Source organism: Onychostoma macrolepis, chromosome 22, assembly GCF_012432095.1.
Source record: "Onychostoma macrolepis isolate SWU-2019 chromosome 22, ASM1243209v1, whole genome shotgun sequence".
NCBI classification, from domain to species: domain Eukaryota; kingdom Metazoa; phylum Chordata; class Actinopteri; order Cypriniformes; family Cyprinidae; genus Onychostoma; species Onychostoma macrolepis.
This window is the reverse complement of record NC_081176.1, coordinates 12,345,047-12,372,972: the sequence shown is the minus strand read 5'-3', so window position 1 is coordinate 12,372,972 and position 27,926 is coordinate 12,345,047. Positions and strand designations below refer to the sequence as shown.

General features: G+C 37.8%; 1 protein-coding gene across 11 annotated transcripts; it reads right to left on the bottom strand.

The window, feature by feature from the left end:
• Window positions 1–162: 162 nt before the first annotated feature.
• LOC131530062 (NACHT, LRR and PYD domains-containing protein 3-like) lies at window positions 163–26,234 on the bottom strand. Of its 11 annotated transcripts, XR_009268308.1 has the most exons (23): window positions 25,999–26,234; window positions 24,436–24,509; window positions 23,671–23,772; window positions 23,262–23,357; window positions 23,005–23,062; window positions 20,606–20,801; window positions 18,687–20,511; window positions 18,116–18,286; window positions 17,184–17,354; window positions 15,277–15,450; window positions 14,334–14,504; window positions 9,696–9,869; window positions 9,282–9,455; window positions 8,888–9,061; window positions 8,495–8,668; window positions 6,040–6,213; window positions 5,778–5,951; window positions 5,156–5,329; window positions 4,832–4,993; window positions 4,155–4,226; window positions 3,080–3,526; window positions 2,706–2,978; window positions 163–1,289 (listed from the first exon to the last, which is right to left on the bottom strand). XR_009268308.1 is itself a non-coding variant. In XM_058760137.1 (21 exons), exons 2-20 carry the CDS (start codon window positions 24,456–24,458, stop codon window positions 4,175–4,177), a joined length of 4,419 nt encoding a protein of 1,472 aa, XP_058616120.1. In that variant the 5' UTR covers window positions 24,459–24,544; window positions 25,999–26,234; the 3' UTR covers window positions 165–1,289; window positions 4,155–4,174. The 11 variants fall into 11 exon arrangements, 7 of the variants coding, with proteins under 7 accessions (XP_058616120.1, XP_058616119.1, XP_058616122.1 ...); XR_009268310.1 differs by lacking the exon at window positions 4,832–4,993; XR_009268307.1 differs by lacking the exon at window positions 3,080–3,526 and having other exon boundaries at window positions 164–1,289.
• Between the last annotated feature and the right edge of the window lie 1,692 nt (window positions 26,235–27,926).

Here is a 27,926-nt window from a genome sequence, read left to right as displayed (position 1 = left end):
CTTAACATCAATAATAATCAGGGGCAGGAGTAAAAACTGGCCCTGGACTTTCTTTCCCATTTTTTATGGGTAAACTATCCCTTTAAATACACATACATATGCACATGTACATGTATGTATATGTATATGTATATGTGTATATATATATATATATATATATATATATATATATATATATATATATATATATATATATATTTACCATTTACAGATTTCTGTCTTGATTGTATATATCAGCCAGATCAGCATGGTTTCCTCTCAAACAGTAATCTCAAGATTGCTGATACAGTTTTATGTTTCACCTCTACAAATTTAAAAACAACAGCATCAACAATAATAATAATAATAATAATAATGATAGTGTTTCATTTATATAGCACCTTTCCCAAACTCAAGGATGCTTCACAGTGACAATAGCAAATAAACAATCAATTCATTCATAATCACTTAGGTGGACAATAGACATTTGCCCAAGTCCAAGACATAGTGCAAACAATCAAATACAAATAGAGAACCATAGCAGTTTAAGAAGAAAAAACGTTATGACTGGTAGTATTGGTTTAACAAAAAGTGAACTTTTCAAACAAAAAATAATTGTTCTTAACTGTATACTGTAAAAACAAACAAACAAATAAAAAAAGTACTGGTGATTTTCTGCAAGAACATTAACCGGCAATTTTACAGACAATACTGTTAACGGTAAAACATAATACAATGAAGAGCAAAATTTCTAAAACGGGTGGTGATAAAGATGATTATAATTGTTAAACAAAATGCATTAGTCTATTTAGAGTGGAACGAGTGAAAAGTACATGCTGTTAATGCTTTTAACTGGTATGCTTGAAGTTTAGTTAATCTGGACTGATGAAGGAGAGGCTCCATCCACAGAAAATTACTGTGATTATTAAAATTACTGTGAAAATGAAAGACAATATACTGGATATTTGTGCGTTAACAAACGTTAAGAAGTGTAACAAAAATAAAGAGAGATTCCCTGCCTCCATAACTAGCAATAAACAAGAGGAAATAGAAAATAAAATAGAACCCAACCCCTACAGCCTCTGTGAAAGTAAGCAGTATATAAACTATTTACAGTATTACACTTTCACAATGTTCTCTAAAAAAATTATTTTACTAATACACAACGCAAACTAACATAAACTAACTCAATAATCACTGTAAATTGCTTTTTTCAAGCACTACATCCCACACCATCAATTCCCCTTCTGGGCTTTTTAAATGATGCTCTTCCCATCATCAGTCCACTGGTCCATGTGAGGGGCAGAGACCTGGTAATAGTAAAGCGAGGAAACAAGTAGAGAAGAGGAATGAGAAATACATTAGAAAACTTACAGTAGACAACACATATATCTTCTGACTTAACACCAACACCCAGGCAAAATCTTAATATTGACAAAACTCATATAAATTCAATACTCTTGATAAGGCATTAGCTAATATGTTTTCTGTCACCTTCTTATGGTGGATGTCAAAATTGAAGCTTTGTTTTATGAGTGACCAACGCATCAGTCTTTGGTTTGTGTTGAGTATATATGGTGAAAGGAACTTCCACCTACATAAACCTCAAAATGCTGAAGTGCCATTATTAAAGCTAAGGTCTCCTTTTCAATTGAGCTGTAATGAGTCTGGGCTTCAGATAACTGTTTTTAAGATCTTTTAAGAGTTCAAGTTTCTAAGAGACATATAGCATACTCGTGATGATCTACGTTTTCATCATCAGATTCACCGCTAAGGGGCAGCGAGAACGACCTTGGGCTGGGTAAATGCACTTTTACTGTCTGTTCAGGTTGCAGTTGCATATGGGTTTAGCATGTTAATGTGGCAAACTCTGCTTTAGAATCTGTATCATTCAATTTTTTTTCCACTTTATAAGGTCTAGCTTGGAGAACAGATTCTGAGATGGGCAGAAGAACTAAGAGGAATCAAATGCAACTGGGCTGGAGGAATGACCCGATTTGGCATATCAGCCTGCTGGCATATGTGGAATGACAGGCAGTAAGCAGAAACATCACTCTTTAGACCAGGCCAGAATAAGTAAAGGTTTTGTAAATTCCTAAACAACCAGATAAAACATGATCAAGTGCCAGACTCAATATCTTTGATCAATATCCTTGAGGTACAACAATTTTGGTAATGCTGTTGATATTTTCCCATTTACACATCAAGACATCATTGTTCCAACAATAGTAATTCTCATTCAACTAGTGGCTCCTGACCATAAATTTAGGTAGGGCAGATGCAGATTCTGGGTCTTATCACTAGTTTATGATAAACATTTTGTAGGCTTCACAGTATTCTCTAAATCCTAAAAACATGCAGAACACGTTTGGAAAAGGTTGCATTATTCAGCCTGAGGGTGGACAATAGGAGATATTAAAGTCAGGTCCATCCTTTTATCAACCACTGGCAGATCTATCATACCTGGGCATGGAAAAACTTTGCTCCCAGCTGAATGGTTCCCTGGAATAATATAAATTCTGTCTACAGAGAGTTGCTCACAAACTCTGATGCAAACTATTCTGGTCACTTTCCATGGTCAAGGTAGATATTGTGTAAAGGGACTCATGATGTTTCATGAGGTAAATGTAAGGTTTAGGCATCAATTTGGAGATACAGGCTGAAGAAACCCTACTCCTTTTGATTTACTGGATACATCAAGAAAGTAGAAACAAGCCAAACTGCACCTGATCTGGCTTTGTTCAACAGTTTGAAGACGTCTGGGCATCGAGGTTATGAGTTTCTGGAGTTTTGGTGTTGGAATTTGGTCCCATTCTTGCCTGATATAGGTTTCCAGCTGCTGAAGAGTTTGTGGTCGTCTTTGACGTTTTTTTTTTTTCTTTTAATGACTCTATAGGTGAAAGATCTGGACTGCAGGCAGGCCAATTCAGCACCCGGACTCTTCTACTACGAAGCCATGCTGTTGTAATAGCTGCAGTATGTGATTTTCCATTGTCCTGCTGAAATAGACATCGTCTGGAGGTTAGCACATGTTGCTCTAAAACCTTTATATACCTTTCAGCATTCATAGTGCCTTCCAAAACATGCAAGCTGTCCATACCATATGCACTTATGCACCCCCATACAATCAGAGATGCTGGCTTTTGAACTGAACGCTGATGAGACGCTGGAAGGTCTTTCTCCTCTTTAGCCTGGAGGACACGGCGTCCGTGATTTCCAACAAGAATGTCAAATTTGGACTCGTCTGACCATAGAACACTTTTCCACTTTGAAACAGTCCATGAGCCTTGGCCCGCAGGACACGACGGCACTTCTGGACCATGTTCACATATGGCTTCATTTTTGCATGATAGAGCTTTAGTTGGCATATGCAGATGGCACGGCGGATTGTGTTTACCGACAGTGGTTTCTGGAAGTATTCCTGGGCCCATTTAATAATGTCAATGACAGAATCATGCCGATGAGTGATGCAGTGTCGTCTGAGGGCCTTGTCCCTTACGCACAGAGATTTCTCCAGTTTCTCTGAATCTTTTGATGATGTTATGCACTGTAGATGAGATTTGCAAAGCCTTTGCAATTTGACATTGAGGACCGTTGTTTTTAAAGTATTCCACAATCTTTTTATGCACTCTTTCACAGATTGGAGAGTCTCTGCCCATCTTTACTTCTGAGAGACTCTGCCTCTCTAAGACATGCCTTTTATGTTACAGAACTGATGTCAATTAACTTAATTAGTTGCTAGATGTTCTCCCAGCTGAATCTTTTCAAAAGTTCTTGCTTTTTCAGCCCTTTGTTGCCCCCGTGCCAACTTTTTTGAGACCGGTAGCAGGCATCAAATTTGAAATGAGCTCATTTAGTGGATAAAAGTGTAAAATTTCTCAGTTTAAACATTTGTTATGTTCTCTACGTTCTATTGTGAATAAAATATTGGCTCATGTGATTTGAAAGTCTTTTAAGTTTTTATTTTATTCAAATTTAAAAAATGTCCCAACATTTCCGGAATTCGGGTTGTACTAAAATTGCTACAAAGATAGATTTTCATTGACGTGCAGATACTCTCAGTTGAGAATATTTGAATATATAACACTCATTCTATATTCGGAAATACAGACATCACATCACACATTTATTAATCTTCATAGACACAGCAGTGAGACTCTTCTGTGGATCCTCACCTGATCATTACTGGTCTTCGTTACTGGTCCTGGTCGATCATCCACCTGGGAAACGAGCAATCTCTCTCTAATCTGTCAGATGAAACCAGAAGAAAAAAATAGTAAGTTTTCAGCAGAAAAAAAGTGCAAATTAGTTACTATATTAGACTATTTGTTTAGCATAAAAATAAGTTAAATTCCTGTAATCAGATTAATTACTGATTTTTACATGATCTTGCATAGATATATAAAAAAAAAACAATATTTAGATTTTTAAACATAATTTAAAACATGAATTACGTTCATATGTTAGTGTGACTGCAGAAGAGCCTGTAACTCGTGAAGGAGAAACACATGCTGATGAGAGTATGGTTTATGTGACTGATGAAAAGGAGCAAACACATTCTGGATTACAACGAAAACTTTGAGTGAAATTTTCACGAGTTAAAGCTGTTGTTCTCTACATGTTTGTAGTGGTCTAAGTAAAACTGAAATTAAAGTAAGTGTGAAGAAATGTGACGTGTTGCCTGTCAAATTCAAAACAGGACAGATGAGTCAGAGACACTGATCATGTAGTGCTGGACGGCTGTGAGATGAAGCTGGAATTTGCACTGATTTTACCAGCTTTTTCCTACAATCTGACCAAGAGTATATGTAAATAAAGCTTTCTTTAATACCACAGAAAGACATTTGCTCACCTCAGTTTACAGTTTGAGTGTCGCAGCACATCAATGAGCTGCTTCTCTGAGTCTTGTATGTTATTGTTTTTCAGATCAAGCTCTTTTAAAAACTGCAGTGTTTTTGTGTTTGTCAAAGACTGAGTTAAAGAAGAAACATCTGTAATGGCACAGTCATTTAGACTAGAAAGAGAAACAGAATAACAGGAAAACATTTTTTTTCCAAACAAATCATTTAGGTTAAGAATTAAATATTTTCTCAGACTCTTCAAGACAGTGTATAAAGTGTCTTGACTGTTGAAGTGATTTTAAGCATTTTGATTCTTGTATGTGAATGTTACTGACCTCAATCTCTCCAGTTTACAATGTGAATCCTTCAGAATGTCACTTAAGTGATTCACTCCTGTGTTTTTTATTTTATTCATACTCAGGTCCAGCTCTATCAGGTGTGATGGGTTTGATTTCAGAGCTGAAGTCAGGATGAGACACTGTTCCTCTGTAATGCTGCATCCGCGCAGACTGAAGACAGAAAGAGAAAAGACAATGAATCATATTCATTTAAAATTTCTGAGTGAGTGTGAATTAAATACATCATGAGTAAATGCCATAAAGTCACTAATAGACCAGCAAATACATGGAAAATTAATTGCATGATCACAAACCAAAAAATAAACACTTGAGGTACTAGTTACAAACCGAGTATAGAGTATCTTCAGTTGGACAAATACGTCAATTTTTCATTGTAGATTAAAATAATGGATTAATCTACAAACATCTAATAATCTGTTCCAAAGTCTAATGCTCTTTCTACAGATACACATACATTATCTAATAGTATTTATAAATATTTCTTCAGATGGGGAAGATGAGGTGCTATAAAGTATGTGCCTTGAGTCTGTTTTCTTAAATAAACAAAACACTAAACTTTAATCAAACTGCAACTGCTGTACAGTATAATGATACTAACTATAGTTTCTCCAGCTTGCATTGTGCGTTCATCAGTAGATCACAGATGTTTTCAACTCCATAGCCTCCTAATTTATTCATACTCAGGTCCAGCTCTTTCAGGTGTGATGGGTTTGATTTCAGAGCTGAAGTCAGAGCAGAACAACCTTCATCTGTCACATCACAGCATCTCAGCCTACAATGAGTTAAGAGATGAAATATTCATTCTGTACCATTCAAATACCAAAACACTTTTCTCTTTCTTGTATGTGAATTTTCCTCACCTCAGTCTCTCCAGTTTACATTGTGAATCCTTCAGTATATCACGTAATTGATTTACTCCTGTGTTGTACATTTTATTCTCACTGATGTCCAGCTCTCTCAGGTGTGATGAGTTGGATTTCAGAGCTGAAGTCAGGATGAAACTCTGATCTTCAGTAAAACTGCATCTACTCAGACTTAAGACAGAAAGAGAAAAGAATGAATCGGATCCATGATGACTTTGAAGAGCCTGAAGAGCTACAGTAGTCATTTAGTCTGTAGGGTTTTTTTTTGTTTGTTTTTAACCATGTCACACTACTTCTGTGTTCTGGAAACTATTGTTTCTTCTTTAATTTTTAAACCATTACTTTCTTTATTATTATTACAGCAAAGCATGCACAATCAGTAAATTTTATCAAATACTTCAAATGCAGTTATTTACTAGTTAGCAGTACTGGGTAGATTACTTACAAGTTGTAGTCCATTACTGATTACAAAATACATTTCATTTTCATTTATCCATTTATAAAACACAACAATAGTTGTCCACAGTGTTGTACTCAAGTCGGAAATATAAAAAGATAAATAAATAAATAATTTCATAATCAATTTATGAAGATGAACGGAGGTCTTACGGGTTTGGAACAACATGAGGGTGAGTAATTATAACAGAATTTTCATTTTTGGGTGAACTATCCCTTTAAGTACCGAGTTAATATTAAAGTGCCCCTATTATGGATTTTTGAAAATGATCTTTCATGCAGTGTGTAACATAGCTCTAAGTGAATGAAAACTTCCTGCAAATTTTAAATCTGAAACTGCACCATGTGTAAAGTTATTGTCTCTCAAAAGAAAGAGTCGACTCTGAATCATTGAAATGAGTCATTTTTAATGAGTCATGTTTTTCCATGTTGACGTCAAAATGAAACATTAACATATTGCCCACCCACTTGTTGCTCATGCAGACCTGGGAAAACTTGGATTTTCGCATTGGTCTGAATGAAAATGCAAATTCATTCTTTGCCACTAGGTGTTGCTTTTGGAGCATTAAAAGCTCACAAACACTGTTTTAAATGAAACTGACCAATCACCGCAGATTAGCGTCACGCAAAGGAGGGGTTTAGAAAAATGAATCGTTAAACGAATCGTTTGGGAGTCGTTGAGCAAATAAGGTAAAAATAAATGCATAAATGCATGCATGTCAACCTGTTGTTGTGGACTCCCAAAACCAAAATATGAACCTTTCATAACCCATAATAGGAGCACTTTAACTACATATACTTACTATATGGTTAGGGTTAGAATTAGGGTTTGGTTTAGGGTACATTGCATGTAATTATGCATAATTAATTGTTATTATAATAGTAAGCACATGTAACGTGTAACAACGACACCTTAAAATTGTTACCGCCTATTTTAATCGCAATACAGAGGCATGTAAACACCTCAATCACATTGTTATAACTCTCACCAAAGTATGCATGTGCTCATATGTACATGGATGCCATGTGTTGTTCTCACAACTTCTTGACTGAACTCCATGACATTATTCTAAAGCAGTCCTGACTATATGGGAATGATATAAGCACCCTCAAACAAAAACAAAAGCACTCTCAGTTGAGGCTGTAATAACAGGATATTGGCAAAACAGTTTTGACAAAAGCTCCAAAGTGAATTCGTGTTTGTGCTTAGCTTCAAAGTTTTCTATTTACAATATGTTTTTGCAGCGGTGAGCAATGCAACCAATCACAGACATATCTGTACTTTTTATGAACACAATGGCCAATCAGAAATGTTTAAGTTCAAGCCTCTCCTTACCACTCAAAACGCTGGAATTTTGTGTGTTGTGGGGTTTGTGAATAATGATGGTAACTACACTTCTTGGTGAATAATCAGAATAATGATAATTGCATGTAAACTGGAGTGATGAGGTTTGCTTTTGTCATGTAAACATCTTACTGTGATTAAGTTTATTCTGATTATTGGTCAGAATAATCAAAATGTGGCAGCTAGACTCCTGGACTGGTGCTCAAAAACAGAACCATATCACTCCTGTTTTATGTTCCCTGCACTCGTTGCCAGTGTGCTACAGAGTAGATTCTTCTAGTCATCTGACTATTTGGCTGGTATGTGCAGTTCCATAAAACAAAGACATTCCTATATATAAGCAGTAGAATTTTTTAGAAAGGAAAATTTAAGAAAGAAAATAGTAGAAATAGGGCAAATCAATACATTATGAATAATTTACTGCCAGTGTGTGAATAGCACTGTATGTGATCATGCAGTCTATAAAAACGTAATATAAAAATGATATAGTCTATGAACACTGTAATCTGATTATGAGCATTTTTTAAATAATTTTTGGAATCTGATTGTGTATTCCAGATTAAATGTAATCAGTTACTATCCAGCACTGCTAGTCAGACTCCTAATTTGAATAGTGTGTTAGTACAGTTAGCACAGTATAATCATACTAACAGTAGTTTTGTCAACTTGCATTGTGGGTTCATCAGCAGATCACTGAGGTTTTCAAATCCAGAGTCCCCTAATTCATTCAGACTTAGGTCCAGCGCTCTCAAATGTGATGGGTTTGATTTCAGAGCTGAAGTCAGATCAAAACAGTCTCCGTCTGTCATATCACAGTATCTTAACCTACAATGAGAGAAAAGGAGATATGAAAAAAAAGAAAATGAATAGAAGAAACCTTTTATTTTGCTCTTTGATCTTTTTCACCATATCACAAAATACTAGAGTATGTATGTACGTATAAATAATGTGAATTTAGCATTTTCACAAGATGCTGAATATAAGGTGTCTTGGTTTAACTGTTAAAGTGACTTTAATCATTTTGATTCATGTGTGTGAATTGACCTCAATCCCTCCAGTTTACAGTGTGAATCCTTCAGTATTTGACATAAGTGATTCACTCCTGTGCTTCTCATTTGATTCTCAGTCAGGTCCAGCTCTCTCAGGTGTGATGGGTTTGATTTCAGAGCGGAAATCAGGATAAGAAACTGTTCTTCTGTAATTCCACATCTCCACAGACTGATTACATAAAGTGAAAGAACAATGACTCAAATTAATAATGTACATTTTAGTGAAGAGCTTCTATCATTTAGTCTGTACTTCTCATAGTCTTTGTTAGGTTCAAATGTGTCACACTAGTTCAGTGTGCTTGAAGCTGTTGTTTCTTTTTCATTTTTTTTTTTTTTTTTTATAAATATGACTTTTTTTTTAAACTGCTGTACAGTATAATGATACTAACTCTAGTTTTTCCAGTTTGCATTGTGGGTTCATCAGTAGGTCACTGAGGATTTCAAATCCAGAGTCTCCTATTTCATTCATACTCAGGTCCAGCTCTCTTAGGTGTGATGGGTTTGATTTCAGAGCTGAAGTAACAGCAGAACAACCTTCATCTGTTATGTAACAGAATCTTAACCTACATTGGGAGAAAGACAGAAAATGAAAGAAAACAATAAACAAAACAAAAAACTGACAAAGGAAGAAATATCATCATATTTAATTCACAAGATCACAAAATACTACAGTGAAGGTTTTTTAAAAAAAAAATTTATTACTAATAATGTGAATTTAGACTCTTTACAAGATACTGAGTATAAGGTGTTTTGGTTTAAACTGCTGAGGTGATTTTAAGCATTTGTATGTGAATGTTACTGACCTCAGTCTCTCCAGTTTACTGTGTAAATCCTTCAGTATGTCACATAAGTGATTTACTCCTGTGTCTTCCAGTTCATTCCCACTGAGGTCCAATTCTCTCAGGTGTGATGGGTTTGATTTCAGAGCTGAAGTCAGGATGAGACACTGTTCTTCTGTAATACTGCAAATACACAGACTGAATACAAAAGAGAGACATATAGGTCTCAGATCTATGATGATCATTTGCATTAAAAGTGCATTTCAAATACCACTAAGTACCACAAAATATTCTTTATATTAAAAATGAAATCAGTTCACATCAGTTTCAAGACTGGCTCTTCTGTGTCAGTCACCTTTGGTTTGTTCAAATGAGTTTAGATCTGTTGTTAACTTTCTCAGTAACACAGGTTTCGTTTGATGAGCAATGTCTACAGCATTTATCAATAATGTTAATGAATGAATTTATTAATAAACATTTTTAGAAAGATTAATGAATACTACAAAACATGTACAGCTCATTATTAGTTTGTTAGCTAATACATTATTTTTAATGAATGAGACCTTATTGTAAAATGCTACTGTCTTCTCAATGTTGTCATAACTCATTTTAGTCTCACAAATCAACATTCAAACATGCCACAAACGAAACAATTACAAGTTAAAAAGAAAGTTTGCTCTTAAAAAGATTGTGTGTGATTCTAAAACAAGATTCTGCTTTGCACTGGAAATGTGTTCACATGAGAAATTAAATCCTTACGCAGAAGACGTTCAAACAAGTTTTTGAAAAGGTAGATTTAAGGAAATAACAATCCATACTGGTCACACATGCTCTTACCACACTTTTATGGTATAAGCTGCACCAAAATTAGACATCTTGCAGTTATGAATAGTTTTGTGGGAAAAAAAAAAAAGACAGTTCGTGGGTGTGACATATCGCTCCCCTCCCAGAAGGCGTGTCCTCACGCCACATACAATCGAGGGGTGGGAGGGTGGGAGCCTTGGAGGCCCCTCAGGACAGGCTTGTGTGGGACAGGAAGCCTCCAAGGCAGTACCGGACCCGGGCACCATGGCGGAGCAGACAGGCACTCAACCCAGCCACTACATCCGGAGATGTATAGCCCCCCCCAAAAAAATGTATTGGGGGAGACTCCGGATCCCCTGGCTGGAACCGGCTCACAGAAGCCCTCTCCGGACTGCTCTCTGGATCTGAAGCCCTCCCTGGGCCAGATGTGGGAACAACAGCCCTCCCTGGGCTTGACTCGGGATCTGTGGCCCTCCCTAGACCAGACGTAGGAACAGACCACATCTCTGTTATGCTAATCCCAGCATACAGACCACTTCTCAAACTTGCCAAACCGGTTCAAAAGCAGATCACGGTATGGCCAGACAATGCCACCTCAGCACTGTAGGACTGCTTCCAGGACACAGACTGGAACATGTTTAAAGAGGCGGCCACCTACAACAACCACACAGACCTGCAGGAGTACACTAAAACTGTGACTGCTTACATCAAAAAGTGCATAGGTGATGTGACAGTCACCAAGACCATCACCACACGTGCCAACCAGAAGCCATGGATGACAGCAGAGGTTCGTGGGCTGCTAAAGACCAGAGATGAAGCATTCAGATCAGGAGATAAAGCAGCCCTCAAAACAGCAAGAGCCAATCTGTCTCATGGCATCAAGAAGGCAAAACATCAGTATGCTAAAAAAAAAAAAAAAAATCAACAACAACTTCAGCAACAGTAAAGACACTCGGACCCTGTGGCAAGCCATTCAGACCATCACTGACTGCAAGGCCCCGCCTCAGGCCAATGACAATGACACATCCCTACCAGAGGCACTCAACCACTTCTACTCACGATTTGAGATACAGAACGACACACCTGCACAGAAACTACCCACATCTCCAAACGACCAGGTACTCTGTCTCTCCCCAGCCGATGTAAGGAAGACCCTATCCAGGATTAACCCACGAAAGGCTGCGGGCCCTGACAACATACCTGGACGTGTACTGAGAGACTGTGCTGCACAGCTGACGGATGTCCTAACAGACATCTTCAACACATCGCTGAGCCAGGCAGTCGTCCCTACGTGTCTCAAATCCACCTCCATAACCCCAGTACCAAAGAAGTCACATGTGTCCTGTCTGAATGACTATCGTCCCATAGCACTGACCCCAATCATGATGAAGTGCTTTGAGAGGTTAGTCATGCATCATATCAAGTCCAGTCTCCCAAACACGCTGGACCCATTCCAGTTTGCATACAGTCCAAACCGCTCCACGGACGATGCAATATCCACACTTTGCCCACTCAAGTCGGTTACGACGACGAACTGCAGTCAGGTCGAGACCCCGATGAGGACGGCGAGCATGCAGATGAGCTTCCCTGAGACGGTTTCTGGAAGTTTGTGCAGAAATTCTTTGGTTATGCAAACCGATTATTGCAGCAGCTGTCCGGGTGGCTGGTCTCAGACGATCTTGGAGGTGAAGATGCTGGATGTGGAGGTCCTGGGCTGGTGTGGTTACACATGGTCTGCAGTTGTGAGGCCGGTTAGATGTACTGCCAAATTCTCTGAAACGCCTTTGGAGACGGCTTGTGGTAGAGAAATGAACATTCAATTCACGGGCAACAGCTCTGGTGGACATTTCCTGCAGTCAGCATACCAATTGCACACTCCCTCAAAACTTGCGACATCTGTGGCATTGTGCTGTGTGATAAAACTGCACAATTTAGAGTGGCCTTTTGTTGTGGCCAGCCTAAGGCACACCTGTGCAATAATCATGCTGTCTCCCAGCATCTTGATATGCCACACCTGTGAGGTGGATGGAGTATCTCGGCAAAGGAGAAGTGCTCACTAACACAGATTTAGACAGATTTGTGAACAATATTTGAGAGAAATAGGCCTTCTGTGTACATAGAAAAAGTCTTAGATCTTTGAGTTCAGCTCATGAAAAATGGGGGCAAAAACAAAAGTGTTGCGTTTATAATTTTGTTCAGTGTATGTTTACTTTAACATTGCACTACAAAATAATATGTTTACTTGAGCATTGCACTACTAAATCTTTTGCACTATGCGCTGCTTCCCACAAAATCTCTCTTCTGAACAATTTAATGTACAAAATATATATTTTCTGCACAATTTCATGCACAAATATCCCTTTAGCACAATTTCATGTACAGTATTTATGTAAAATTCTTGTACAGTAAGTTTGTGTATGTGTAGTCAACTAGGTATAGTAGTTATAGTATTTATAGTATATGTATAGTCAGATGGTTAAACTGTTGTATAACTCTATAGTTTTTCCTATATTTGCATCTTATGTTTAACTAGTATGTAGCACCGTGGTCCTGCGAGACACGACATTTCGTTCCACTATATGTCCACACATGTAGCAGAATGACAATAAAGCTCAACTTGAACTTGAGAAGCCCTCCCTGGGCTTGACTCGGGATCTGTGGCCTTCCCTGGGCCAAACGTAGGAACAGCAGCCCTCTCTGGGCTTGACGTGGCGACAGGAGCCCTCTCTGGGCCAGACGTGGGGACAGAAGCCCTCTCTGGGCTGGACGCAGGAGCTACAGCCATCTCTCGACTCTGGTCAGGGGCTGGAGCCCGCAGTCTCTTCCTCCTCATTCTCCTCTTCTGGGCTGAGGTGAAGGAGATAGCTGCTGTCAGCTGAGGGCGTGGGAGTGAATCGGCCGGCGGGCCTGAGGCTTTACGGTGGAGCGGCCGGGGTTTTTGGGCTGAGGATTGGGAAGGAGCTCGGAACTGGAGGCAGGAAAAGGGATGTGGATTTGAGCACTGACCGGCCAGACTGGTATGTGGGGTCTGCCCTGTTTGAAGTCTGTCTTCGAGCTCGGGATACATGGGAGGTGAAAGGTGGTCGGAACTATTTGTCAGGCATGTGGAGGGTCCTGGCGTGGGGTGAGCTGGAGAGGCACGGTGTGTCTCAAAGGGGGCTGGATGAGGATGATTCAAATTTTCCTTTATTTCTTCTACCTCAAAATTAGAACCATTTAAATAAAGGATAAGATGAATCAACTCGACCAAGGGAAAAATCACACGTAGGAAGATCACAACGGATCGTATCCTCATCCAAACCCATCTGAAAACAGACACCAAGAACAGCGTCGTGCCAGCTCACCCGATAAGACAACTCAAGGAATTCCTCCACATACCTCTCCAGTGACCGACCAATCATCTTGGTTGGTCTGTTGTTCTGTCAGGGTTATGCTGCTGCATGGAGAGAAGAACTAGTTGTCGTGGGATAAACTCAAACAAAAGTCTTTAATAATAATAATCCCAGGGGTAACACAGGGCAGGCAGAAACAACACACAAAGCACAACGTTGACGTTTAACACTGGACAGGAAACAATGGGCAGAACACAATTTAAATACTGAACTAAACAAGGTAATTAAGGAGACACACCTGAATCACATGAAATCAAACAAGGGAGAAACTAGGTCACGCGGAGCACATGGGAAGAAAAACAAGACAGGAACACAAGGACAGTCCATGGGTGTGACAGACATCTTGTCAATCTTTACATCTCTTTAATTCTGAGAAAAAACTGCCCTGACTCAAATCAGGAATTAATATTGACTATGTAACATTACTAGTAGTCATGTAACAGGCTAAATTATATAATATACTCACATAAGTGTGTGGAGTTTACAGTGTTTATCCTGCAGTAGAGCAGCGATCTGATTCACTCGTGCATCTCCTAGTTTATGTCCACTCAGATTCAACTCTCTCAGAAATAATGGGTGTTTACCCACAACTCTAGTCACATACTGACAGGCTTCATCTGCATCAGGACCCAAAAATCTGAAGAAGGGAAGATGAAGCAGGATTCAGTTCAATGTCTGCATTACGAAACATGTTCTTGTTTGTAATGAAAAGCTCTAGCTACTTTTAACCAGGGGCACAGCTACATCGTTGGCCACCCCAGATGCCCTCCAACCAGCCTTGCAATTGGCTTGTTTTTATGCTATTAACCCTCAAAGACCAAGACAGCCGCTCAGAGGCTCCGTAGTGTACGTAATTACATCACATTTTGACAACATTGATTCGTCAGAAGAAACCAATGCATTTCTTTCCTCTGAGAACACAACACAAATCCAAAATATCTCAAATATTTAAAAAAATTCATTTGAATATGTTTTAAAGTCCAGATTAAATAAAATATTTAAAGTCCAGATGATATAAATAAAGTGTTATGAAATGATTTTTTGCTGATCATTTTCCACTCTTGCCTGATTTAGGGTTAATGTTTAATAAACGTTAAATTGACAACATACGGATGCAATTTATTTACTCATTTATTAATTCATTCATTCACTCACTTTGATTTCATATGATTGTTGTAACTAACAACTTATAGCATTATACACCTTTGTGATGTGCTGCAGCCTTTATAGGTCTGAGGCAAAACAAGCATATCTACGGACATAAAGATAAAGAAATATGTTCATTTGAGTAAGCGCTGGATTTTTCATCCACTAATAGGGAACATGATCTAGGTTTAGTGAATTAATATTTCTACAAATAATATGCCTGCATACCATTCATTTTGTATACTTTCATCATGTCTCCTCACCTCAGTGTCTTCAGTTGACAGTTTGTATCCTGTAGTAAATCACTGAGATGCTCCACTCCTGATTGTCCATGATCATTTCCCGTGAGATCCAGCTCTATCAGGTGTGAAGGGTTTGATCTCAGAGCTGAAGCCAGAGCTTTATAACTTTCTTCAGTGATATGGCAGTTTGAGAGTCTAGAACAGGAATGAAAATGTAACATTCAGCTGATTAATCTAGTTATTCTTGAAATGTATGATTTTTATCGTATTACTTAGTTAAACAAATATAATAAATATAAATAAAACTTATTGTCAAAGCAAAACTGAATTTGATGGGAAACAAAAAAGTCTAGAGATCTTTCACCATTTGTTAATGTTGGGTCATTAATGAGCTTCTGTTAGCCTGGTTTTTGTGCATGCTCTGCATTGACACTGGCCAGACCCCATTGGAAACTTTTAGGCTGATTACCATGTAGAATCATGTCGTTGCAGTCAGTGAAAGATATACTCTGATTAACTATTCAGCTTAGCGAACCAGTGACGAAAGCAACCAAACCAATTATGTCAAGAGGGGACACAGAAGGCTCTTCTCATTTTTCATATTTAAAGAAGCTCTATTACCACTCTGTCTGTGGTGAGTGAGTGGTTTGGACATCTATAGTCTTAGCTCTTCCACAGGTTTTGTTTTTGAATGACAATGGACAAATACAGATTAGTGTCACATTTGCTACAACATACAGTGCCTTGCAAAAGTATTCATACCCCATTTTTTTTTTTTTTTTTTTTTACATTTTGTTGTTGCTGCCTTATGTTAAACTGCTTTAAAATACTTATTTTTTTCCACATCAATCTACACTCCATACACCATAATAGTAAAGCAAAAAACAGGTTTTTAACATCTTTGCCAGTTTATTAAAAATAAAAAAACTTAAATAATTCCATTGCATAAGTATTCATACCCTTATCTGGGATAATTGAAATTTAGCTCATGCACATTCATATTGTTTGTAGATATTACTACACTTTGAGTGAAGTTAACCTGTGGTAAATTCAACTGAATGGGTATGATTTGGAAAGGCACACGTCTTAATAAAAGGTCTAATAGCTGATAATGCATATCAGAGCAAAAACAAACCCTGAGGTCAAAAGAACTGCCTGTACACACATCTGGGGAAGAGTTCAGAAAAAAATTCTGCTTCATTGAAGGGTCACAAATGCATGTAGTCTCTGTTACCCTCAATAGAAGGAGTTTGAAACAACCAGGATTCTTCCTAGAGCTGGCCTCTTGGCCAAACTGAGCAATTGATGGAGAAGGGCTTTGGTTAGTGTGGTGACCAAGAACCTGATGGTCACTCTAGTTGAGCTCCATGATCATATATGCAGATCGGAGAAACTCACAGAACGACAAACATCAATGCAACACTCCACCGATCTGGGCTTTACGGCGGTGTGGCCAAACTCAATCCTATCCTCAGTGAAGTCACATGAAAACACACTTGGAATTTGCAGAAAAGCAACTAAAGAACCCTCAGACTGTGAGAAACAAGATTCTCTGGTCTGATGAACCTCAATTCTAAGCATCATGTTTGAAAGAAACCAGCTCTGCTCATCACCTGCAGAGTACCAACCCAAAAGTAAAGTGTGCTGGTAGCAGCCTCATGCTGTAGGGCTGTTTTTCAGCAGCAGGGAAAAAAAACTAATATAAAGCGGTTTAACATAAGGCAGCAACATAAAACATGAAAAAAATTATGGGGTATGAATACTTTCGCAAGGCACTGTACATGCAAGTTGGTCATTAGACTAACAAGCATGTATTTATTTTGTGTTTGAGCACAGCTTTTGCCCTGATACAGGTGACGTGACGCCACGGACGTCCATAGATTTTTGATGTCGGTTTTGTGTGTAACTAGCTTTAAACATCAGCTCACCTGAGTTTCTCCAGTTTACAGTTCTCTTTCAGTCCATCAGAGAGTAGCTTCACTCCTGAATCATGCAGGATATTATTGCTCAGGTCAAGCTCCTTCAGACTGCTGGAGTCCGAACTGAGAACTGAAGTGAGAGCTGAACAGCTTTCCTCTGTTAGCTTACAGTTACTGAGCCTGAAAATAATAATAATAATAATAATAATAATAATAATTAAGAGTGAGGATAGTCAACAGTTCCATTATAGTTGTAATAAGTAAGTAAGTGCAAATAGCAATAGATTCTATTTACACTAAGTGAAAATAGCAGTATTTCTTGACAATATGCTATTTACACTAAATATAGATTCTATTTACACTGTTAAAAAAGCAGGATTTTCTGCTATTTATACTTATTGTAAATAGTGGCAATTATCTGCACCTCAGTACATTATACATTATAAAACAATATGCAATAATAGAGTATTGAGTGTAAATTATAATTTTAATTCAAATTATTAAATGGATGCCACCTTATTGGGACAATAAAGCCCTCCCTACACCTACCCTTACCCTACCCAATACTTTATTTTCAACTTTTTGATTATTTCCTTCATTTTTATTGAGAATAAATGCCTTTCCGATGCGATATGACATTTAAAAAGGGAGAAAAAAAGTTAGGCAAAAGGCAGATTAGAACTCGGGTCGATCGCGTCAAAAAGCACGCGCCTTATGATCTGCGCCACTAAAACTGATGTGTAATGAGCGTCTTTTTTCAATGTTGACTATCCCAATCACACTTTGGTGGGCAGAGTTAGTGTAAATAGCCTCTGCCAACAAGGCGGGCTATTTGCACTTAGTGTAAATAGACACTCCGGTCCTTTAATGTACAATTATAATCAAAGAGTGCATTATATAGATAAATTACCTAAAGAATTTCTAAACAAATTACGCCTTACCTAAGTATCTCCAATTTACACTGTATATTCTTCAGTCCAGTGCAGAGCAGCTTCACTCCTGAATCTTGCAGATTATTATTGTTCATGTTCAGCATTTTCAGACTGGTATTTGATCCAAGAACTGTAGCCAGAGTTGAACAGCTTTTGTCTGTTAAGTCACAATCATTTAGCCTACAATGGAAATATATCACATCACAGAAGAAGATGGAACAAAGGAAGACATTTAACAAAAAATTCCATTATTTTTACAGGAACAGTAAATATAGGTGAGCTACATGACATTAATCTTCATCTAGCATTTTCTGTATATGAGTATTTTTTATTCAGTGAAAAATTTACTAGAATCAAATAAGCATGCTTGAAGAGGTTAATGATTTGAGCACTGAGGTTTGGAAAAAGTATATGTCCTTCACAGCAAAATTTGAAGAGAATTTTGGAAATAACTATGAACTGATGTGTTATGTCTTGCTAACAATAGGGTGTATATGATTAAGATTCACTGTAGTTTAATGTAGATAAACACATTTTTCAGATGAGACCAAAAAATGATAAAAAGTATTAAGTGACTTACAGAGCTCTTTTGGAGGTTTTGATGACTGCTGATAATCTAATGAGACTCTCGTCTGATTTCTTGAATTTCTGAAGCTCAAACTCCTCCTGCTCTTCCTCTGATGTCAACAACACAAAGGCCAAAGCAGACCACTGGGCAGGAGAAATTTCAGCAGATGAGAGACTTCCTTTGCTGAGGTGGGTCTGAATCTCTTTCACCAGAGTTTGATCATTCAGTTCATTCAGACAGTAGAACAGATTGATGGATCTCTCTGGAGACAGATTAGCTGCTAATTTCTGTTTGATGTACTGAACTATTTCCTTTTTGCTCTGGTCATTGTCGTCTTCTTGTGTCAACAGACCTCGAAAGAGCAGCTGATTAGACTGTAGTGACAGACCAAGAAGGAAGCGAAGGAAAAGGTCCAGGTGTCCATTGTCACTTTTGAGTGCCTTGTCCACTGCAGTCTTGAGCAAATCAATCATGGTTTCATTTTTGTTCTCCTGTTCTGTAGACTCATGAACAAACACACTTTTCTTGTTGATGTCTAGAAACAGATGTACATAAAGGGCTGCAATGAACTCTTGAATGCTCAAGTGAACAAAGCAGTACATGGTACCAAGAACAATCCCTTTTTCCTCCTTAAATATCTGTGTGCACATGCCTGAATACACTGACGCCTTATAGACTTCAATACCACAGGCTTCCAGATCTGTATCATAGAAGATCACATTGTTCTTTTCCAACTGTTGAAATGCCAGTTTCCCCAGGGAAAGGATAGCCTCTTTATCCCAGGAAACATCTGCTGCGTATTTTCCATCATACTTTTGTCTGCTCTGCAGGATCTGAAATTGGAGAAAATGTGTGTACATTTGTGTCAGAGTCTGGGGAGTGTCTTCAGAATTTGATTCCTGTGGTGTATTGGAGGCATCATCAGCCTGATTGTTTTTTAGATTATTTATTTTCTGTTCCAAAATGTTCTGGAGAACAGTGGCTGAAATCCAGCAGAAGACTGGGATGTGGCACATGATGAAGAGACTCTTTGATTGTTTAATATGACCAATGATTTCTTTGGCCTGATTCTCATCTGTGAATCTTTTTTTGAAGTACTCTTCCTTTTGAGAATCATTGAATCCTTGTATCTCTGTCACCCGGTCGATACAGTCAGGAGGAATCTTACTGGAAGCTGCTGGTCTGGTGGTGATCCAGATGAGAGCAGAAGGAAGCAGATTTCCCTTGATGAGGTTTGTCAGGAGAACATCCAGAGAGGCTGGTGATGATAGATCACACCATGTCTCAGAGTTAAAGTTTAGAGGAAGACGAAATTCATCTAATCCATCAAGGATGAACAAGACTTTGAATTGATTCCTTCTTTTAAGGTTCAATCCTTTTGTCTCTGGGAAAAACTGGGTTATAAGGTCTATCAAACTTTGCGGCTCTTTCTCCTTTAAGTTCATCTCTCTGAATGGAAGAGGAAATATGAAGCCAATGTCTTGATTTTCTTTTCCTTCAGCCCAATCCAGAACAAACTTTTGCACAGAGACTGATTTTCCGATGCCAGCAACTCCTTTTGTCAGTACAGTTCTGATCTTCTTGTCTTGTTCAGGTGTTTCAAACAAATTTTTGCATTCAACCTGTATCTCCTGTGATTTATGTCGCCTAGAAGCAATTTCAATCTGTCTTACCTCATGTTCAGTATTGACCTGTTCACTACCACCCTGGGTGATATAGAGATCTGTGTAGATGTTATTCAAAAGTGTAGAGTCACCTTGTTTTGCAATTCCTTCAAACACACACTGATACTTCTTCTTCAGGTTAGTTTTTTGCTGATGAATGAAGAACAGCTCATCTAAACAGAAAAAAAAAGTTAATTTTTAACTTAATTTTAGTCCTAATTTTCTCTCCTACATTCATAATCTGACAGATGGTCATGAATCTCTTGCCTTCTAGACTATTGGCAGCTTCATCTTGCTTCATATCTCTCAAGAAGTAGAGTGTGAGATCAAGAGCTGCTTCTTTGATACTGCATCTATTCTCATTAAAGTCCTTCACAAAGCATTGCGTTTTCTCTTTTTGCAATATTTTCATAAACTTTTTGAGCTCCTCCTTCAGAAATGTGATTATTTTGCTCTCAAGATCCTATAAACAAAGCAAGAAAAAAACAGAACAGCAATTTAGCAGAATTATAAATCCATATTCTTTCAAAGCTACTCAGTGTCAGTCAATAATGTACAGGTAATATACACCGATCAGGCATAACATTATGACCATCTTCCTAATACTGTTTTGGTCCCCCTTTTGCAGCCCTGACCCGTGGAGGCATGGACTAGGTGTGCTGTGGTATCTGGCACCAAGACGTTAGAAGCATATCATTTAAGTCCTGTAAGTTGCGAGGTGGGGCCTCCATGGATCGGACTTAATTGTTCAGCACATCCCACAGATGCTTGACTGGGTTGAGATCTGGGGAATTTGCAGGCCAAGTCAACACCTCAAACTTGTGCTCCTCAAACCTTTCCTGAACCATATTTGCTTTCTGGCAGGGTGCATTATCCTGCTGAAAGAGGCCACAGCCACCAGGGAAAACCGTTTCCATGAAAGGGTGTACATGGTCTGCAACAACGCTTAGGTAGGTAGTATGTGTCAGAGTAACATCCACATGGATGGCAGGACCCAAGGTTTCCCTGCAGGACATTGCCCAAAGCATCACACTGCCTCCGCCGGCTTGCCTTCTTCCCATAGTGCATCCTGGTGCGATGTGTTCCCCAGGTAACCGATGCACACGCTCTTGGCCATCCACGTGATGTAAAAGAAAACATGATTCATAAGACCAGGCCACCTTCTTCCACTGCTCTGTGGTCCAGTTCTGATGCTCACATACCCACTGTTAGCACTTTTGGCTGTGGACTGGTCAGCATGGACACCCTGACTGGTCTGGGGCTATGCAGCCCCATACGCAACAAACTGTGATGCACTGTGTATTCTGACACCATTCCATCAGAACCAGTATTAACTTCTTGAGAAATTTGAGCTGCAGTAACTCGTCTGTTGGATCGGACCACATGGGCCAGCCTTCGCTCCCCACGTGCATCAATGAGCCTTGGCCGCCTACGACCCTGTTGCTGGTTCACCACTGTTCCTTACTTGGACCACTTTTGACAGATATTGACCACTGCAGACCGGGAACACCTCACAAGAGCTGCAGTTTTGGAAATGCTCTGACCCAGTCGTCTAGCCATCACAATTCGACCCTTGTCAAACTCGTTCAAATCCTTACGCTTGTCCATTTTTCCTGCTTCTAACACATACACTTTTCAATTGAAAATGTTCAATTGCTGCCTAATATATCCCACCTACTAACAGGTGATAAAGAGATGATCTGTGTTATTCACTTAGCCTGTCAGTGGTCATGATGTTATGCCATACACATATACACACACACACATATATATATATATATATATATATATATATATATATATATATATATATATATAGGAAGAATTCAGATGCAAAAGTCTTTAAGTGCCGCCTGAAATTTTCATCTAAAATTAGCATTTTCCTCAAGCTCCTGTGTTTAGGTTCAGTAATTTCACTTTAATGACAATGTATATGTCCTTTTCTATGCAATTAAAGTGAAATAACTGAACATAAATATAGAAGCCTGATAAAAATGCTCATTTTAGAAGAAAATTTTAGGTGGCACTAAGGCTTAGTTCACACTGCAGGTCTTAATGCTCAGATCGGATTTTTTTGTGTGAACTGTATGCGGCCCTGAAGTGACCCGCACGAGCAGAAGACGACGTGACGTCAGACTGTGTTTGCGGAAATAAAAATGGATGCTGCTCATGTTAGCGTGTGTTTAGCAATTTTTAAGTTAATGTGCAATCGGAGCCTAAATAACGAAGTGACGTCTGACGCATTACAATGCCGTAAAAATCGCATGAAATGCGACATGGCCGTTCAGACTGAAGTCACATTGTAAAACATCGGAAATGTATCCACATATGAAAGTGGCCTGGGCCTGATTTGAAAAAATCGGATTTGTGCTGTTCAGACTGTCATAAGAAAATCAGATATGGGTCACATTTGGGCAAAAAGTCAGATTTGGGCCACTTTAGCCTGCAGTGTGAACCTAGTCTTAGAGGCTTTTGCATCTGAACTCTTCATATATATACACACACACACACACACACAATATATATACTGTATATATATTAAAAGACAAACAGGTTAATTAGCTGTCATGTTAAAATGAATAAATAAATGATTTTCACATTTTTATTTCATGGGTTTAAGACAAAGTATTATATTATTATCAAACATTTAAAATTAGTTTTCTTACATGGAAGACCCTGAGGAGATTGTCTTTGAAATTATTTTGGTTCCCGAGAGTCTTAAACCTGTTAACAAATACAATGAAACAAAATATGGCATTTCCAAGGAAAAAAATCAAATGACAAATCCCTTGTAAAGATTTTTAGCAAAGAAAAAAATATATATATTTGATTTATAAAGTTTTATAATAAACATTCAATGAAATCCTCTCGAACACTGTGTGACACACACACACACACAAAAGAAAAAAAACACATGAAAAACCTTTTGATAGTTTCCTCACTGAAGTTCGGCACATCACCTTTTGACCAATCACTCTTCACAGACACAGAGCTGAACACATGTGAGCCTGATCTTTTCCTAATGACGGAAAAAAAATTACTAGTCTCATTTGAAAAGGATTTTGTGCAAATGGTAATTAAATACAGTATAGTTGTGCATTTGTCCATCTATGACTGAGCATATAAGGAAGCATATAAGGTTTGGTTGAATGATCTGTTTTCAATTATGAATTTATGCCCCCTAGTGGCTACCTGTGTAATTGTATAACTGTTACAGAGTTCAACAAAATATTTCAAACATCATGTTTTATGATTTATTTATTAGTCAAGTTCTTTCATACTCCATTGCGAAGAAATTAGCTAACACAATAATAATATAATGCAACACATACCTTTTAATAGATGTTTTTTTCTCACGGAAGTTTGGCATGCCACCTTTTGAACAGTCACTCTTCACAGACACAGAGCTGGACACATGTGAGCCTGATCTTACACTAATGACACACAGAGAAGAGAGAAACTACATGTATCTGATATTGGCAAGCATGCTCTCTAGCCATTCAAAGAAACACATTAATGGTTTAAAAGACAACATCATTCTTGTTTACTAGCTCACATTCGTTTACCAGTTTCTTTAAGATGTCAAAGAAGAAAAAGGATCTGTACACAACAAGTAGAGCAAAGGCTCTCCAGGTCTCTACTGAAGCAAAAACATCTGGAGAGCCTTTGCCCTACTTGTGTGCAGATTTGAAAATTTGAAAATGTAAAATAATAATAATATTTTAATTTGAGAAATTAATGTACATTTTTAACACTACTTTGGAGAGACTGTAAATCTGATTCAGACTGTAAATTATTGCCTTAATGATTTTACATTTTTATTATCCATTACCTTTTTTAATGTGTTTTTTAGTCATTCATAGTAGGCTATATATTACCTCAATCAATCAACTACAATCGTTAATTGATAGTCCCAAAACAGCTACAGTCATGATAGAAGCACTGTATATTGTTTACATTTTAACCATGACATTGTCTATAAAACCCTGTTTGCCATAAAAAAAAATTGTTCTGAGAAAGAGGTTTATTTTTTACCTGTATCTATATAAAACATGTAGTAAATACAAAACAGGAGAAAAAAAAAACTTCAGTCTTACCTCTGTTTCTCTAAGAGATTCATCTCAAGACAGAGAGTCCTTTCCTCACTCCTCTGATACAGCAGCTAAACAAACTGGTTTGTGAAAACAATCAATCGTTTAGCATGACCTGAAGATAACAATATGTTACGGAGATAAATAAGATGGCAATTATTCAAGAAAATTCAAGCGTAAAAAAAACCCCACTGTATTAAATAATGTAGGTTACAACCAAATATATTCTCATGTAGAATAAGTAAACTTTAATAAGTTCATATAATTTAATGAGTTTAAATGGCATGTTCATTTGGAATTACAAACACTGTGATTAAACCTTTGATTGGAAACATTTAACCCAGTTTGTTATTGTTTGTATTGCAGTTTAACATCATTTTACAATCTTGTTTACTCTAGTTTATTAATTTGTTGAATCAGTTCTTCTTTTGCCATTGATTTGATCATGACTTTAAGTTCACAATATATCTCATTTTCAAATGAGATATATTGAGAAACCCTTTCTCAAATTAACTTCATGTTTTAAAATATGGGCCATTCAAAAACAATTAAGTAATTTCTAGCAGCTTCTTCGTTCTAATGAAGTTTTAGCCTATAAAATACACAGGTGTATATCACCGAATTCTCTGACTGTAGTAGGTGCTGTAGTGACTTAGGGTTAGGATTAGGATAAAGTGTCTACTACAGGCACAGAATTCAGTGTAACATTCCTGGCTCCAAAGAGGACTCTCCTCGCCACAGCGGAGGGTGTTTCTAGATTTACCTGCCCTGCTCTTTCTTTGCATAGACAAATAAATTGGTGTAGTGGATGACAGAATGCTTTTTGATGAAAACACAAGATATAGTACATTTAAAAAATCTGTTGTCATAAACAGCATTGAACTCTGAGGTCTACATTTTCTAGACTGTTCTTTTTTCCAGTCCTTTTCTCTGGAATAGAAAGATTCAGTAAATATTTCATAAAGATAGAATTACTGTCTCTTCTGTAATATTGTATTGGGTTAATTAATGATATATAAAGGAAAATTGTATGGTCCTCCCTTGCTCTACGAATTTTTAATCACTAATAAGGTTATTGTATCCACATAGCTACTTCTTGGAGGAAACCCCTGGCCCAGTGTTTGGTTTACTATGTTTAATTTCCAGGTTCTTTGTCTGCTCATATTTTTTGTTGTCGTTAATGTTTGTTGTGAGTTACAGAGTTGTGTATATGCTGGTTAGGTATGTTTTGAAGCTGGGATGCTGGTTTATGCTGGTCCTGTGCTGGTCCTAAACTGGTACGACCATCTTAAGACCAGCACATGACCAGCTAAGGAACAGCATAAACCAGCTCAAACCAGCATCCCAGCTTCAAAACATACCTAACCAGCATATGCTGGTTTTTTCAACAGGGATACTATTATATATTTTTGTTCTTAAAAAAAAAAAAAAAAAAAACTCCAGAATTTGCAACTTAAAATTTAAAATACGTATGAAATCCCTTTTTATCCACACAAATATCTGTAATCGAGATCAAATTTACTTAATCGTGTGCACTAATAAAGAATGTAGAAGTATTTAAAACTGTACTTTACGCTTGTTGCTTGTCGTGTAGTCCGACTCCCGTGCAAATTTAAGTCTCTGGTAAAACATGCCGTGTAGTTAAATTGCTGAATGTTTGTAGATTTTAGTGACGGCTAACAGGCTGGACATTTTGATATCCTCATTTGCCAAAGTATTCTTGACCGCTCGTCGTGTCCACTGACGTATTGAGCGCGCGCGTTGTTGAGTCTTCTTTGAGGTTTAACGACGGTTTGCATTCAAAAAATTTAAATTACCGCCACCTCCTGGATTATTTTCCTGCAATGTTACTCCGGTTTATTTCCTCCGATTAATTCCTTCATCATATTCTCCTCACCAGACGCGTTCTAATTAAGAAATTAATTTTTTTTTTTAATTTTTTTTTTCTGTCTTGTCCATTCACACCACTTTGCAGTATGTGCCGAGCTCTCGCTGATGTGTGATCCTCTTCTGTTGATTGTATAAGTTTGTGGATGCAGTGAAATGTAGAAAGTAATGATTTCAGTTTAGTTTGTGAACATTGTGAGCTGCTTAATATTTTTGTCATTGGTTTGACTTGATGCCATGTGCAGGGGCGATTCTAGGATTTAAAAAAAAAAAAATGGGGTGGCACAGGGGGACCAAGAACCAGCCAGGGGGGTCCATGGGAAAAGACATGTGCCCCAACACAAGTGGGATGACATAAAAATGGACAACTCATCTCTCTTTTTTATAAATAAAAACAACTGAACAGCCATTCTCCACTTCTTTTATTGTCCAAACAAGACGGTGTGTGGGTGTGTCTAATGAATGTTTTGTAAAAATTGTTCATGTTCTGACTTTCACCTGTTGCTGCAGATAGATGGCTGCTGGTGTAGTCCTCACTGGCCCTCTCTGGTTGGCTCTGACCTGTGCTGCCAGGTTCAGGGAGCCAATTTCCTGGCCAACTTGGCCCTGCCTGGTGGATTGGCTCTGACCTGCAATGCACTGTACTGGATCTACCTGTCTTTGACATGGTTTCTTCTTGAAGAAACCTTCAATGTATTGCTGCTGTTGTCCCCTTTTCAATTTTTTATTTTTTTTTTACACAAAATTCTGTCTAAAAATAATAATAAAAAAACAACAACTCAATCATCAATATCACACAAATAGTAGGTTATATTTAATAGCCATATTCTCATCTGATTAAAGACAAAATCATTTAAACGTGAAGCTGTTCTTGGACATTGCAAACGAAAATAACAGAATATATATATATATATAAGACTACCATGCAAAAACGTTTGTTTATTCAATATAAACAGGTGTTTTTACTATTCTGCATCTTAAAATTCCAAGTGTCAGAACGCTAACATTATTAAAACCCCACATTTTAGCGTTTACCACGTTACTGCAGACTATTTGGGGAAGTGTTTTTGCCTTTAATTTTTGAAACAACAGGAAGAAACGTAACATAACGATTTATATTTTGAGCCGTGCTGGTGCACGCAACACAAATAAGCACAAACTCTAAGGAGCGTATAGCCTATAATTGTAATTTAATACTTTAAATGAACAGAGAGTGGTCTGCAGTCTGCGAAATCGCGCTTCTCCTGTTTGAGCTGTGAGATTGACAGCACCCCCCTAGACACGCCCCTGGCCGTACGCCTGTGTGAATATCAACTGTTGAGATGTCTCATGATTAAATTTACTTATGTCCGCGAATGTTAAGTTTTGGTTTGACACGGTCTGAGCTAAATGTATGAAGAAATCCAATGAGCTTTCTCTTGTTAGCTCTACATGTACAGCCCGCTGTTATACTTACTTTCGTTTTCGCCCTTCATGGGTTTTACTGGCGAGTAGCAAACAGATGAACAGGTTCATTCCGTCACCTGCTGGACTGGATTATTATGAGTAATTACTATACTCACTGATTTCATGCATAGCACATGACAAACAAACAAACAAATAAATGCTGT